The sequence below is a fragment of the Oncorhynchus mykiss genome, chromosome 6 (genome assembly GCF_057628025.1).
Source record: "Oncorhynchus mykiss isolate SJ-2025 chromosome 6, ASM5762802v1, whole genome shotgun sequence".
NCBI lineage: Eukaryota > Metazoa > Chordata > Actinopteri > Salmoniformes > Salmonidae > Oncorhynchus > Oncorhynchus mykiss.
Genome location: NC_143027.1, coordinates 62,495,001 through 62,508,404, shown reverse-complemented (window position 1 = coordinate 62,508,404; position 13,404 = coordinate 62,495,001). Strand labels below are relative to the sequence as shown.

At 45.9% G+C, this 13,404-nt stretch overlaps 1 protein-coding gene across 16 annotated transcripts in view; it reads left to right on the top strand.

Moving 5' to 3' along the window:
* Positions 1–221: 221 nt before the first annotated feature.
* LOC110526302 (transcriptional corepressor CBFA2T3) overlaps positions 222–13,404 on the top strand; it is a 62,148-nt gene continuing 48,965 nt past the window's right edge. For 8 of the 16 annotated variants that reach the window (XM_090238461.1, XM_090238457.1, XM_090238459.1 and 5 more), the window contains exon 1: positions 222–1,590. In XM_090238461.1, coding sequence (XP_090094587.1) covers positions 1,418–1,590 — 173 coding nt within the window. In that variant the 5' untranslated portion in view covers positions 222–1,417. Of the gene's footprint in view, positions 1,591–7,970; positions 9,351–13,404 lie in introns of those variants that run through there. The other 8 variants (XM_090238468.1, XM_090238464.1, XM_090238466.1 and 5 more) reach the window with 2 other exon arrangements.

The following is a 13,404-nucleotide window of genomic DNA, read 5'->3' as shown; positions in this document are numbered from 1 at the left end:
GAATACAAAAAGGAAATGAAACCAACTGACTGTCAAACTATCATTTCATAGTTTCCAAAGTCCCAAATGTGTCACATGAGTGAACATCGCCCTCTACCCCACACACCCGTTACTCTCACATCCACTCTGCTGTCCACCATCTGTGTGCTGGTTTCACTCTGACAGACAGATGGACGGCACATCTGTGTGCTCACATCCCCTCTCACTTCTGTCCCAGCTACACCACACTGCGTGCTCTGCGGGTCAGAGGGGTCCCAGCTGTACCCCCACTGTCGTTTCAGAGAGGAACCCCTGTTACTGATTTTACCTCACCCGGCACATGCGCGCGCACACACACACACACACACACACACACACACACATACACACACGCCACTGGGACAACAGAGCAGAGAGGCCAGGGCAGGGAGGCACTTGGCATTTGGACTGACTGAACCACAGTGAGTGAAGACAGGGGGTGAACAACCCCCCCTAAGGCCAGTATCATTGAGGGGCAGAGCTATCCATAGGGTGCAGAGTTGGGGGTAGGGCTGGCTGGGCGGAGGGAAGGAGAGGTGGAGTGAAGGGTGTAGGGAGGAAGTGTTAGGAACAGGAGGAGCCCTGTCTGTGTCCGGAGGGAAAGGGAAAACAGCGCTGCCCGGCCTGGCCCGGCCACAGACACAGCTGGTTCCTGCCAGAGGAAGCCCCAACGGAGGCCGAGGCCTGGTGTCTACCGCTATCACAACCCAGCAGCACTGTTTACCTTCCCCTGGGGAACCACCCCTTTCACACGGTGGGGACAGGACTCACACACAGACATATACACACACCGTGTTACATATACACACACCGTGTCGCGGCTCACACGGGCGCCACTGCTCTGCTTTCCCTGTGTGGACTAGAGGAGGGTTCAGGCCAGTGCACTGCCCCACAGCCGGAACAACGAGGAAACGAGGAGCCACGAGGCTAGCTGACCTCCCCCTGCCACTCACACACACACACACACTGTTACCTCACACACTCCTGTTGAGGGAGTCGGAGAAAGAGAAGGAGAGAGAGAGACTACTGGGTGGAGAGAAAGAGCATCGGACACAGATAATTACACAAGTCTGATGGCGCCGCGATCCATCTGAAGTGACGTGTCGTGGACGGGACAAAAGTATGAAGTAAAGGAAGAGTCATTTGAAGACTGTGTTAGCTGCATAAAGTTAAAAGGAAGTTCAGTTTTTTTTTCTCTGTCTGGCAGCCATGTGATCTGGCTGTGCTGGGCTCATGTTCTAATCATAAACCCAACGGTCTACACACTGACCACAGAGAGAAAGAAAGATAGACCTATCAACTTGTGCGGTTTAGTGTGTCCCCTGACCAGTCAAGAGTTCTAAAACGCACAGAGGACAGGACAACGTTGTGGATTACTGCTGGGGGGGGGGTGCAGAGCATGGCTGCCGAGGTCCACCTGGAACGGCAGAGGAGGTCTGCCGCTCCTCCCAGGGTTCCCACGGTGATGCTGACCAGTCACAGGGGGACGCTGTGCAGACGGAACCCTCACAGGCTGGAATCTGGCAACCCCAACCTGGCAACCAGGAGCCACCGCACAGCCAACCAAGGTAGGTGGTGATCCTTTTCTGTGTTATGAGAAGTACTACAGGCTGTGCCTCTGTTGGCAGCTCGCTACAGTGACGAGTGATTGTGGAGAAACTCCTGCTGTCATTTCTCCTCATTACGTTGGAGTGATTGATGTGTAATCAGATTGTGTTGAGATAGCACCACATGCTCCAGACAAGACATGGAAATTAGCTTCCTACTGTAGCTCCTGTAGCTATGGTGAAACGCTTTACCAACTGTCACTTGATTTTCAAGGTCAAAGCAGACTCCAACTTGTTTTCATTACTGAAAGCATAGTTAGCTGTCAAAACCCTACACTGTAAAGACATTAGAAGTCCGGGGCACATATGTCCAAGTGGACTGGGAGGGAAAGGGGTTCAGGCTGGTGAGGACCTGAGGATGGGGACTTCCCTCTGGGCTTCCCCTGGCAGCTGGAGGGGCACACTTCCCTTTATTGTGTTTCTGAGGGGCTAGGGGGAGGGTGGAAGGTGGAGGGTTGGAGATGCTGAGTGAGCCTCATTCATTGTCAAGCCCAGGTCAGGACCCCGAGAGACACTTACTGACCCCATCAGGGCTGTTAGTTAGGTTAGTGGGGTCCCCTCCCCTCACTTCCCCATCCCTCTCCTCTCTGCTAGCTTCTAGCCGTCAGACCAGCACACTCAACTAGCATCACTGGCTAAAGGAGAAATATGGTGTAACACAAAGGAAATGGGAGAGTCCTTGTAATCTTCATCTCATACTTTCTTCCTTTCTCAAATCCACTCTTTCAACACTGAGAGGAGAGGATCGCTTGACTGTTTTCAAGCACACGCTGTCAACAATGTAAATGAAAATCTGGTAATTGATTAAAGTAGTGTAAAAACTGGAGTAGTGCCTTTAGGTAAAAACTTCACAAATCAGTGAGGCCAGTAGCAGAGGAATGCATTAAAAGCATCAGACATTAAAGCTGTACTTTATAGACTCTAAATATTTAAAAGGGGTACCGTCTTAGAGGAGGACTAATACCCAACATAGTGAATTACCTGCGGCAGCTCCCATTTCTTGGCAGTAATGAGCTTTGTGAACATTTCAGTGATAAGCACACTATAATTAGGCTTAGTCATAAGCATCCCCTGTAATTCTCTGATAAAAACCCAGCAGAACTGAGGTAAATGCTGGCCCCATCCGTCAGGCTTGCCTCATGTTCCAGGGAGGAACCCATGTCCCTATAAACAACACTCTTTGTCTGATCAGGTAGTTTACCTGTTTGGGTGGGGGGGGGGGGGGGGGTACCGTTCAGGCATCATAATGGTAATGGTCTTGTGATATTTTCTATGTGTGTGTGTCTGTGTGTGTGTGAGGCGTTATGAGACACGGCGCAGGCTTCCTGTGGGGGAGCAGATGTCGCAGGGCTCAGGCACAGCTGCAGCGGATGATAACCGCAGTGGCAGGGATATGTCGGCACGCTGGCTCCTCTCCCTGTGTCTTATCACCGCGCATACAGCACACAGCACACAGCACACCACAATGAGGAACTGCCACCCGCCAAAACACCAGCACACCCTCGCAGCCGGCCCTGAGAGAGGGGAGGGCAGGGAAAGAGAGAGGGGGGGGGGGGGGGGGGTAGAGGGAGCGAGAGAGGGAGGATGGAGGGGTAGACTGAATCTAGACAGAGACTTTGAGGGAAAAGGTGGAATGAAATCACAACGAAGCTTTGGATTATGCCTATCATAGGTTTCATGAACGCTCAGCTCTTCCTGATCCTCCATGGCTAGAGAAAGTCATACTGTATGCTTTATGTGCATGAGAGACATTTATGTATTTACAGTGCACACGCTCCAATGGCTACTCGTGTGTTGAGGACATCTGGCTCCAAGGTTGACATATATTCTACCCTACCTCTCTGTCTCCATCAACAACCTTATCATCCTCCATTACACAAGTGGATTGTATTACATATTGGTTATCTTAATCTCTTCACATAGATGGGTATAAAACAAGGATGATGGGGGATGGGTCTGTGACGAATATCATTGTGAAAAGAGAGAAATAGAGGGAAAGAGAGAATGTGAGAGAGAGAGAGAGAGAGAGAGAGAGAGAGAGAGAGAGAGAGAGGAGGGGAGAGAAGGGGGGGTGGTAGAGAGAGCAGTTATCCTCTCTATTTCCTCTATTTCCTCTGCACCAGCTTTGCGGTTTCTGTGAAGAGCAGATGTTCACTACTTGATACAGTGCACCATGCCCCTCTCCTCTCCCTATCTTCAGTCCCAGCACTACCAACTGTCTGCACACACACATTCTCCCTCTCTCTCTCTCTCTCTCTCTCTCTCTCTTGCATGCCAATGTGGACACAATTGCTTGCCTGAATACATGCGGATGTATTCAGGTGCAAACAGAAAACAAGGTAAATTGAGAACTTTCCACTGCTGCCCACTTGACTTTCTCTCCTGTTCCTGCATCCTGCTCTTTAGTAAACACTTCACTTTAACGAGGTGCTATTTCCTGGTCCTTTAGCAGGGCTGGTCACCAGCCACCACTGACCTCAGGGTCTCCTCTTTTCACACACACTGAGATAAGCATAGTACAGTGTGTGTGTGTGTGTGTGTGTGTGTGTGTGTGTGTGTGTGTGTGTGTGTGTGTGTGTGTGTGTGTGTGTGTGTGTGGGTGTGTCCTCAGGCCCTGCTATGAATTAAACATCATATAGGAGAATTACTGTTTAAAAAGAAGAGAGCGTTATTTTGAGTTCAAATTCCCATCATGCTTCGATGGCTTGAACGGCCACTTTACTGCACGATTGCAAATAGAATGTCAGAGGGTCTATGGATGCAATTTGTAAAACCAGCATCAAACGTGTGCTTGACTAGATGGAGCAATGATCCATTGCGCCATGCTACATTACAGCAGGGGAGCTCTCTCGTCCTGTGTTGTCTATTCTCAGGCATCGTCTGATGACTCTTAAGATGACTTTAAGACGCTCACGACGCTGATATAAAAGCCGTCGCATGACACGCAGCTTCCACGGTCATACCATCTCAAAATATCAACCTTCAATGTGAACATTTGTACTGCGAAAAGCTTTCGCTGCACCTGCAATTACATCTGATAAATATGTGCACGTGACCAATCAAATGGAATTTGATTTGATTTGACATTCCCATTGCCACACCAGTGCAATGGATTGCATCAGAAAGTGTGCTAACAAACACACAGTATAATCCTGAGCGTGTTACGTTTTTTCATTTAGAGGGAAAGAGACTATTTTGTTTTAACCGCTTCTCCCCAAAATAATTTACTTTTACATTGCTGCCTTTAATGGCAACTCAATAGCAGCGTCCACTGAATGTGGATCCAAGCAGCAGAGCACAATGGAGCTGCGTTCCTTTCAGACGAGAGGCACAGCGGCCCTTATCTCTTTTCAACACGCCAGCCAGCCTGTGACTGGAGCGAGGGGAAAGGATTTACAATGTGTGAGTGGATGAAATGCTCCAGTCCAGACCTCTGTGAGTTCTCTCCCTGTAGAGCCTCCGCTGTCCCGTGTGTCCCCGGTCTGTCACAGAGACCTTCATTACCATACCTACACAATGATCAGCCCCTCAATCTACCCCTGCGCATCTCAGACCAGTCCTCCACCACCATCAGATACAGGCAACGCAACGAGGTGGAGAGAACAAAAGATGGACAGGGAAGAAAGAAAGAGAGAAAGAGAGAGGAGACAAAGCCAGGTCATTTGTGTTCATTAATGCCATCAAAGGTAAGTCAGGGTCTGAAGACGAGTGTCAGGAAACGAGGGAGTTCAGTTCATTGCGAGCGATAAATATAGTTCCCACCTTGTGTTTCTGTTGTGGGGGTGTTATCAGACGCGCCACATGGAGGGTCATCCCATCCAACACATCACCCAACAAAAGACAAAATTAAGAAAAGAATGAGGGGCTGTCATTTGGGGAGCTGACAAGCCGTCTGCCCGTATTCCCAGAGGAGAATAGCATGCCGTCAATCATAATGCTATCATGGTGACAGGAATCCTTTTTGGTTTCACCCCATGCCCCACACACTGTCACTCACGGTCCCCCCTACTCACCCATCACCTCTCCAACATCCGGTACTATTTTTTCTAATTAAACAAAAAGACCTAGGTAAACATAAAGATATTCAATCTAAAACATACCTTTACGTTCAGTTGTACACACGCACGCACACACACACACACACACACACACACACACACACACACACACACACACACACACACACACACAGTGTGTGTGGCCCTCAGATGGACCTGCAGGGCCAGCACAGGCAAGGCTATAACTCCCCAGCAGGAGAGAGAGAGAGGGGCTATAAACACTCCATCAAGTCCTGGGGCGATCCACCATCCATCTCCTTGACAACCCAAATCCCAGGATGCCACATGGAACCCCTGATAGGACTCTGATGGGTTACTTGCATTGGGGAATGTGTGAGGGTGTGTACGCGTGTCTGGGTGTGTGTGTTTAATTCTCCCACCATTCTAAGCCCAATGCAGCAGTTATAGTGTTGGTGTCTGAATTATTAAAACAGCCAAGGTAAATATTGAGAAATTGGTTCTCTTCAGAAATGCATGGATTGGTGTATATACAACACACAACTAGCTCTCTCGCTCTTTCTCGAGAAATCCTAGATCTTTTAGTAGAGACCTGGCCTGAATATGTTTCCAAATCTGAGTGAGGCAGACAGAGCTGTAGGATCTCGGATTCATCTTAAGGCTGCTCACTGGATGGATCAGACTTTGATATGGTAGATAGAGAATCATAGCAGCTGTCATAAAGAGAAGAAAAAATGGATGGAAAGTACTGTACAATATACCTTATCAGTTCTCCCCCCAACTGAGAGCAATCATTTTAGGCCACAACACACTCACTCACTCCAGTCCCTTATGCTTGGTTATGATGGCGGATAGAGATCCCTGTTCCTACTGGTTTGCTTATGGGTCTGTGGCCATTCACTAATCATATCAATTATCATAAAGATTATCATTGTGATGGATTACCTCCAACTGTATAACCTGTTTGACATCTGAAATGGTCAGTAATACACAGGAACAACTCATCCCCTTTAGGCAGTTCCCCTTACCTGTATCTGAGAGGACACCTCACACTCCGGACACCTGACAGGCTGGTGAGACAGGACACACTGAATAGCAGCTGTCTCTGTGTACTCTTGACTGACTTTGTTAGTTCTGTAGACATAGTAGAGGTGAGGAGGAGAGTGTTTGTTTTGTCTTCAGTAGGCTACCCCTCTTCCTCCGTGTCTGCAACAAAGCGTAAAGGGCACACAGGTGTAGAATTCTCAGCTAGTGAAACCAGATGATCCTGGCAGATATGACGTCATCGTTTTAGCACAAAGTTGTTCAACTATGGCGCGCGGGGGTTCAACGCATCAATAAATGAGCACCATTTACTTTGAGAATTTTTCCCATTTCCGGCGTCTGGGAGCTACAATTGGGATAGGCCACTGTGCTAATGCAAATAGGCCCACACGGTAGGTAAACGCAAAGCCATCATATGTATGCAGATAGGCCTACCGCCTATGCCGTCACAAAAAATACAGCATGAACTCAAATACACACACACTATGAGGATGTCGGATGGAATGACCGTTTGCCTGCAGATCCAACCTCTGACTATATTATTTTTACAGACACCTTTCAGCCAAACGCACCTTTTGTGATAGCTACTGCACACTGTTATTTTTTTATTATTTTTTTTTATCTATTTAGTTGTCTATCACTTGCATTCTTTGGTGAAAATTAATAAATGCTGCCTTGACCATGGGCGAAAGTGTCGGGGGAACAAGATCAGGCCTCCCTAGGCTAAAGCAGAAATCTTGTATTTATTTTTCTACCATTGTCTATTGAGAAGTTAGAGGAAAATGTCCACTGATTGTCAAGCGTCTGAACGAGCAGTTAATTGTGAGGCCATTGGTAGAAATTATGAGATGATGTTGATGGCATTGCATGGGGAGATTGCCTAGGCGACGAGTGAGGTGGTTTTGGAGCTGGCGTGTGATGATGTGAGGAAACAGCGGCCCCCTTGGGTAGACATGGGGTAAATGATTCTCTATGGGGAAAATGTCAAGACAATATAGAATGCATACCTGGTATTATCGCCTACTGTAGGCGCCCGTATTTACACTTTATCAAACCCCTCTGACCATTTGATATCGGCTATATCTCCTAAACTAAAGTATGGAATTAGGCTAACTTAACACTAGGCTACAACTATTCGTTGTTTCTTTGCACATAAAATAGGCCTATGACAGTGAAGAGTTAATAAATCCAATCGGGCTGAAGTAAAAACCTCATACATTGTATTTCTAGAATTTACAAAAGAACATGATGTAAACGTCTCCACTTGTTTCGCGTATAAATCAATAGCCTATATGTGTATGTGTGTGTGCATGAGGTCATAGTTCCATGAGTTTCAACATGCGGGGGAAAAAAAGACAATATGGAGATAAGACGCGTGCTGTCAATTGTCAATGCTATTGCAGAAACGAGCAGAAAGGTGGCTGTCAACTCGTAGGTCTGAAGAGAGAGAAAGAGAGGGAGAGAGAGAGCGAGAGAGAGAGGTTAGGAGCTCCGTACGCATCCTGCTCCAGATGGTGATTTAAACGCAGACAGAAGGCTACAGAGGGATAGAGAGAATCACAAGACTGCACACTAGACCCGCGAGCTCAAAATAATCGAAAACTACCTAATGAACCAAAACACGAAATGAGCGACAACAAAGACAACCATTTAGGCGCTCGAAATATGATGAAAGATTTTTACTGACTGGAGTTGACAACAGCATCTCAAGCCATTTGTTTCAGTGGAATGAGCGGTCCTCGATGCCTGAACAGTTGGATCGGTTGGCAATGACGGTCTGAGAAGCGTGGTGTCTGCTGAGCAAAATCGAGTGATTCTTTCGGCTTTGACATGATCAAACAACGGGAGACTCATTTTACGGATATATAAAGACTTGATATTGTAAAGTCATTTGGACGACTGTGTGCCAAACAACGGTTTCAAAGTCGTCTACCGAGGAGTAGCATTTGGAACAAGAGGATCCATGCCCAAATGAATTTCATATTTTTACATTGGATGTAGCCTACGGCGCGCATCGGACAAGGATTTGTGAAGTAGTCTATTTTCTCTGACAATTTTAAGATTACACAAAATATGTATATTTTGTATCAGTTTGCCGACGGTGAGCACAAATGTTAATACATAGCTGAATCAACTATCACTGTGGTTTCTTTACTGTATTAGCCTATCCTTGCTAACAGAAAATGAGATCTGAAGCAGCTTACATTTAGATAACGAAGAGAAGTTGTGATTCCCCCCCCCCTCAAAATCCAGATAAACTGTTGGTTTTTACCATCGAAAACGGACAGTAAACCAAAGACTTCTATGTAACTAAAGGATCACAAAGCTCTGTCTAGCTTTGCGATATAGTTTTCAATTTATATCTAAGAAGTGAATTACCTCATTTATTGAACCGAAAAGTCAACAACACCGCTTTGAATCCAAAGGAAACACATATTTTTTTTTTGTTTGACTGTAAAAGTGTCGAATTGGTCATTTTTTTTTCTCTCTCTCAATATCTTTCATTATCAAAGAGAAGGAATAACACCTTTATGAATTGTGTTCAATATCTCCGAAGGCTTTATCCTTTCTTCCAAATAATGAGGATCGGGGCGTTATAATCGTCATTATTTGGTCTGGATTATCTTCGCTGCAATTACCTCAGCCTGAACCCGACCTTCACAAAGTAAGTCACACTATTAGGCTTCATGTTTGTTGCAAATTATACATTCTAATTGTGTGCTTGTTTGATGCGAGAGATACGTTTGGACACGGTTGCTTCTGGCATGAAGCACGAAGCACATATTGCATATTATTTTGTAGCCTATTTTGTACTCTGTGATTTTTACACTTATTTTCTGAACTATAGCCTCGGCTAGATGGTGAGGTTGGGTGATAATCACTATTTAGCTAGGTAGCATAGCATAGTAAAGACGTGATTTTACATGTCCCTGATGTTAACATAGCTGCATAAATTATTATGCAGATCTTTAATTATAACCAATACTATTCCTATATTATGTTAAATAACATGTAAAAAAGTTCGATTTTCAAGGGCAATAATGCAATTCCCTTATCGATTAGAAATAATGTGTTATTATACCGTTTTTCTTGACTTTTTTTTAAAAATAAAGCTGTTGACTCCTACTTTCGTTGTTCAGGTTTTCCGCATTGTCAGCTATTTTTACAGGAACTTTCATTCATGTTATTAAACTGTAAACATTAGTGTTCAGTATAGTTTCAGTGCTTTCCCATTGATGGCGTTGAATCCAAATGTTTCCATTTGAATGGTTTTATTTTGACACTGCAGTCGATGTGGCCTGTTGGATGATGGTTCTCTTATTTGGAAAAACATTTTTTTTTAATTATAGGCTAAAACAATTGTGCTGAAGTAGAATTTGTGATGAAGAGGCAACAACGTATCAGCCAACTTGAACGCATTGTAGCTTCAATAAGCCATATCAGACACTTGATAATACAACTTTTCATATGTCTATAATATTAGTGGTAGACTAGTATCAATAACTAGTAGGCATATTTCATCGCAAACAACAGAGAAGTTAAAACGTGTAGACGTCGATATAAATACAGGCTATGTATTTTAGCACATTTCCTAGCAATGTTTGTTTATAGCAAATGTTGGGCCATAAGGCGTCTGCCTTTCTCTGGATACAGGTGGTCTGTAGATAAATTCGTTCTCCCAGATATAGTAGGCCTACATTAATTAAACTAACGGCACACGATGTGGTGTTTCTGCTGGTGCATATGAGAGCGCGCGAAGCTCCTTGTGTGATGGAACACGGAGGCGTAAATATACAGTTGTTGGGTCGGGTTGTGGTTTTTAGGGCTTTGTACTCTAGCATCTCTTGTGTCTTCTTCCTGTGGTGGTGGTACCTGTACCTCACCACAACTCCCACACCAAAGTACCGACTGAAAGTAGTAATGCGTTTGGATCGTAGGCGTCAGCCTTGGTTTTCTTTTGATATCTTGTGGGTGCCTTCCTTGAGTGATACGTGATTGAAGGAAGGAACGATGCATGTTCAAAGTATTCGGACCAGGCCCTGCCCTGTTGTCATAAATCAGTGGAAGGGGCAGTAAATAACCTAAATCTCATGGTCTGTGATATATTATTTTATTTTATATATTTATACTATATTATCATGTGTTACAGAGGCATGGTGGATTATGTATTGCACACAAACTGAATGGGCCAAACCGTTTCTAGAAGCCTAGGCTAACATGTGAACATAACCTGGAATAACCTGATCATATCCCATGGTGTGAAATTCTGGAATAGGTGGCCTAGAATTGAAAGGCCTCTCTCACCTCTCTTTTCCCCTTCAGCCGCACGTGAACCCCCCTTAAGCACATGCACTTACGCCGATCTCCTGGGTGTGATGATCAGACTCCACAGTGGGTCAATTGCCAGATATTCAATTCACAAAAACGCCGCCTCTCAGTTTTAAGGCCAGAAAATGCAATATGGAGCTGGTGTCTGTGCCAGCCAGGATAATGAGTGAGCAGAACTGTATTGGGCATCAGAGAGTAGAAGAAGAGCACATCGATGAGACTGCCTATTGGTATTGATGCCAGACAGACAAAGTAACAACATTTCTCTAGCCTAGTGAAAGAGAAAATTAATTGGGCTGGAAACAATATTATTTAATGAAACATCTCAAACTAAATGCAATTAGAAGACATTCTAAACTAGATATACACTGAGTATACCAAACATTAGGAACACCTTCCTAATATTCCAGTTGCACCCAACCCCATTTTGCCCTCAGAACAGCCTCAATTTGTCAACACATGGACTCTACAGGGTGTCGAAAGCGTTCCACAGGGATGCTGGCCTATGTTGACTGCAATGCTTCCCACGGTTGTGTCAAGTTGGCTGGATGTCCTTTGGGTGGTGGACCATTCTTGATACACACAGGAAACTGTTGGTGGGTGAAAAACCCAGCAGCGTTGCAGTTCTTGACACAAGCGGTGCGGCTTGGCACCTACTCACATACCCCGTTCAAAGGCTCTTAAATCCTTTGCCTATTCGCCGATTCAATTGAGACATACACAATCCACGTCTCAATTGTCTCCCCCCGTTCATCTACACTGATTGAAGTGGATCGAACAGATGACATCAATAAAGGAAAGCTTTCACCTGGATTCACCTGGTCAGTCTATGCCATGGAAAGAGCAGGTGTTCTTAATGTTTTGTATACTCAGTGTATAAAAGATGAATAAATATAACTTAAAGAAAGATTACTCTGTGTAGATGACTCATCTTGGCCAAAAAGTCACTCACTTGAGCCTGCACGAACTCTGATATCCATCAGTGGATTCTTCTTTGTAAAAACAGAGGACATTTTCTCTGACATCACACGAATTGACTATTTAATTGGCCCTGGCGGTAAAGATCAGCTGAATAATTGAACAGCTGATAATAGACAGACAATAGATGGAGAGATCCAAAGGTGAAACCACACTACAGCCGTTCAGCATTACCGCACATTACCACCAAACATCCCCACCGCCCGCCACTCTTCTCCAAAGGCAGATGTCCCCACTTCATCATTAAGTGCCTCTCTTAAAGAAAACCATTCATTACCCCACTGGAGTTTATTCCGTCTCTGCTACTATCACACTCATATGGATGTCTCCCTCCCGTTTAATGGGCAGACGGAAAAATACCACAGGAGAAAAAAAAAAGTTTTTTAAAAGAGATACGTGCTCTTGTGCCAAAGCCACATGCCAATAGAGAGATGTTGTAGTGCAGTGATGGAGTCTCACCGGCCTCCTCTGGACAGAAACAGAGAGGCAGACCATGCAGTGATGGAGTCTCACCGGCCTCCTCTGGACAGAAGCAGAGAGGCAGACCATGCAGTGATGGAGTCTCACCGGCCTCATCTGGACAGAAGCAGAGAGGCAGACCATGCAGTGATGGAGTCTCACCGGCCTCCTCTGGACAGAAACAGAGAGGCAGACCATGCAGTGATGGAGTCTCACCGGCCTCCTCTGGACAGAAGCAGAGAGGCAGACCATGCAGTGATGGAGTCTCACCGGCCTCCTCTGGACAGAAGCAGAGAGGCAGACCATGCAGTGATGGAGTCTCACCGGCCTCCTCTGGACAGAAGCAGAGAGGCAGACCATGCAGTGATGGAGTCTCACCGGCCTCCTCTGGACAGAAGCAGAGAGGCAGACCATGCAGTGATGGAGTCTCACCGGCCTCCTCTGGACAGAAGCAGAGAGGCAGACCATGCAGTGATGGAGTCTCACCGGCCTCCTCTGGACAGAAGCAGAGAGGCAGACCATGCAGTGATGGAGTCTCACCGGCCTCCTCTGGACAGAAGCAGAGAGGCAGACCATGCAGTGATGGAGTCTCACCGGCCTCCTCTGGACAGAAGCAGAGAGGCAGACCATGCAGTGATGGAGTCTCACCGGCCTCCTCTGGACAGAAGCAAAGAGGCAGACCATGCAGTGCGTAGCTCGCAGGCTGCTGCCTGACAAACACCAGTCCTCATAGACCCTAAGAGCCCCACTTTGAGGCATCATAACTCTCCCCACAGTGGTAACAGAAACATACTGAAGCTATGACCAGGGGGTTATATAATATTATAAACCGGGTGGTTCAAGCCCTGAATGCTGATTGGCTGAAAGCTGTGGTATATCAGACCGTATACCACAGGTATGACAAAACATTTACTTTTACTGTTCTAATTATGCTGGTAACCAGTTTATAATAG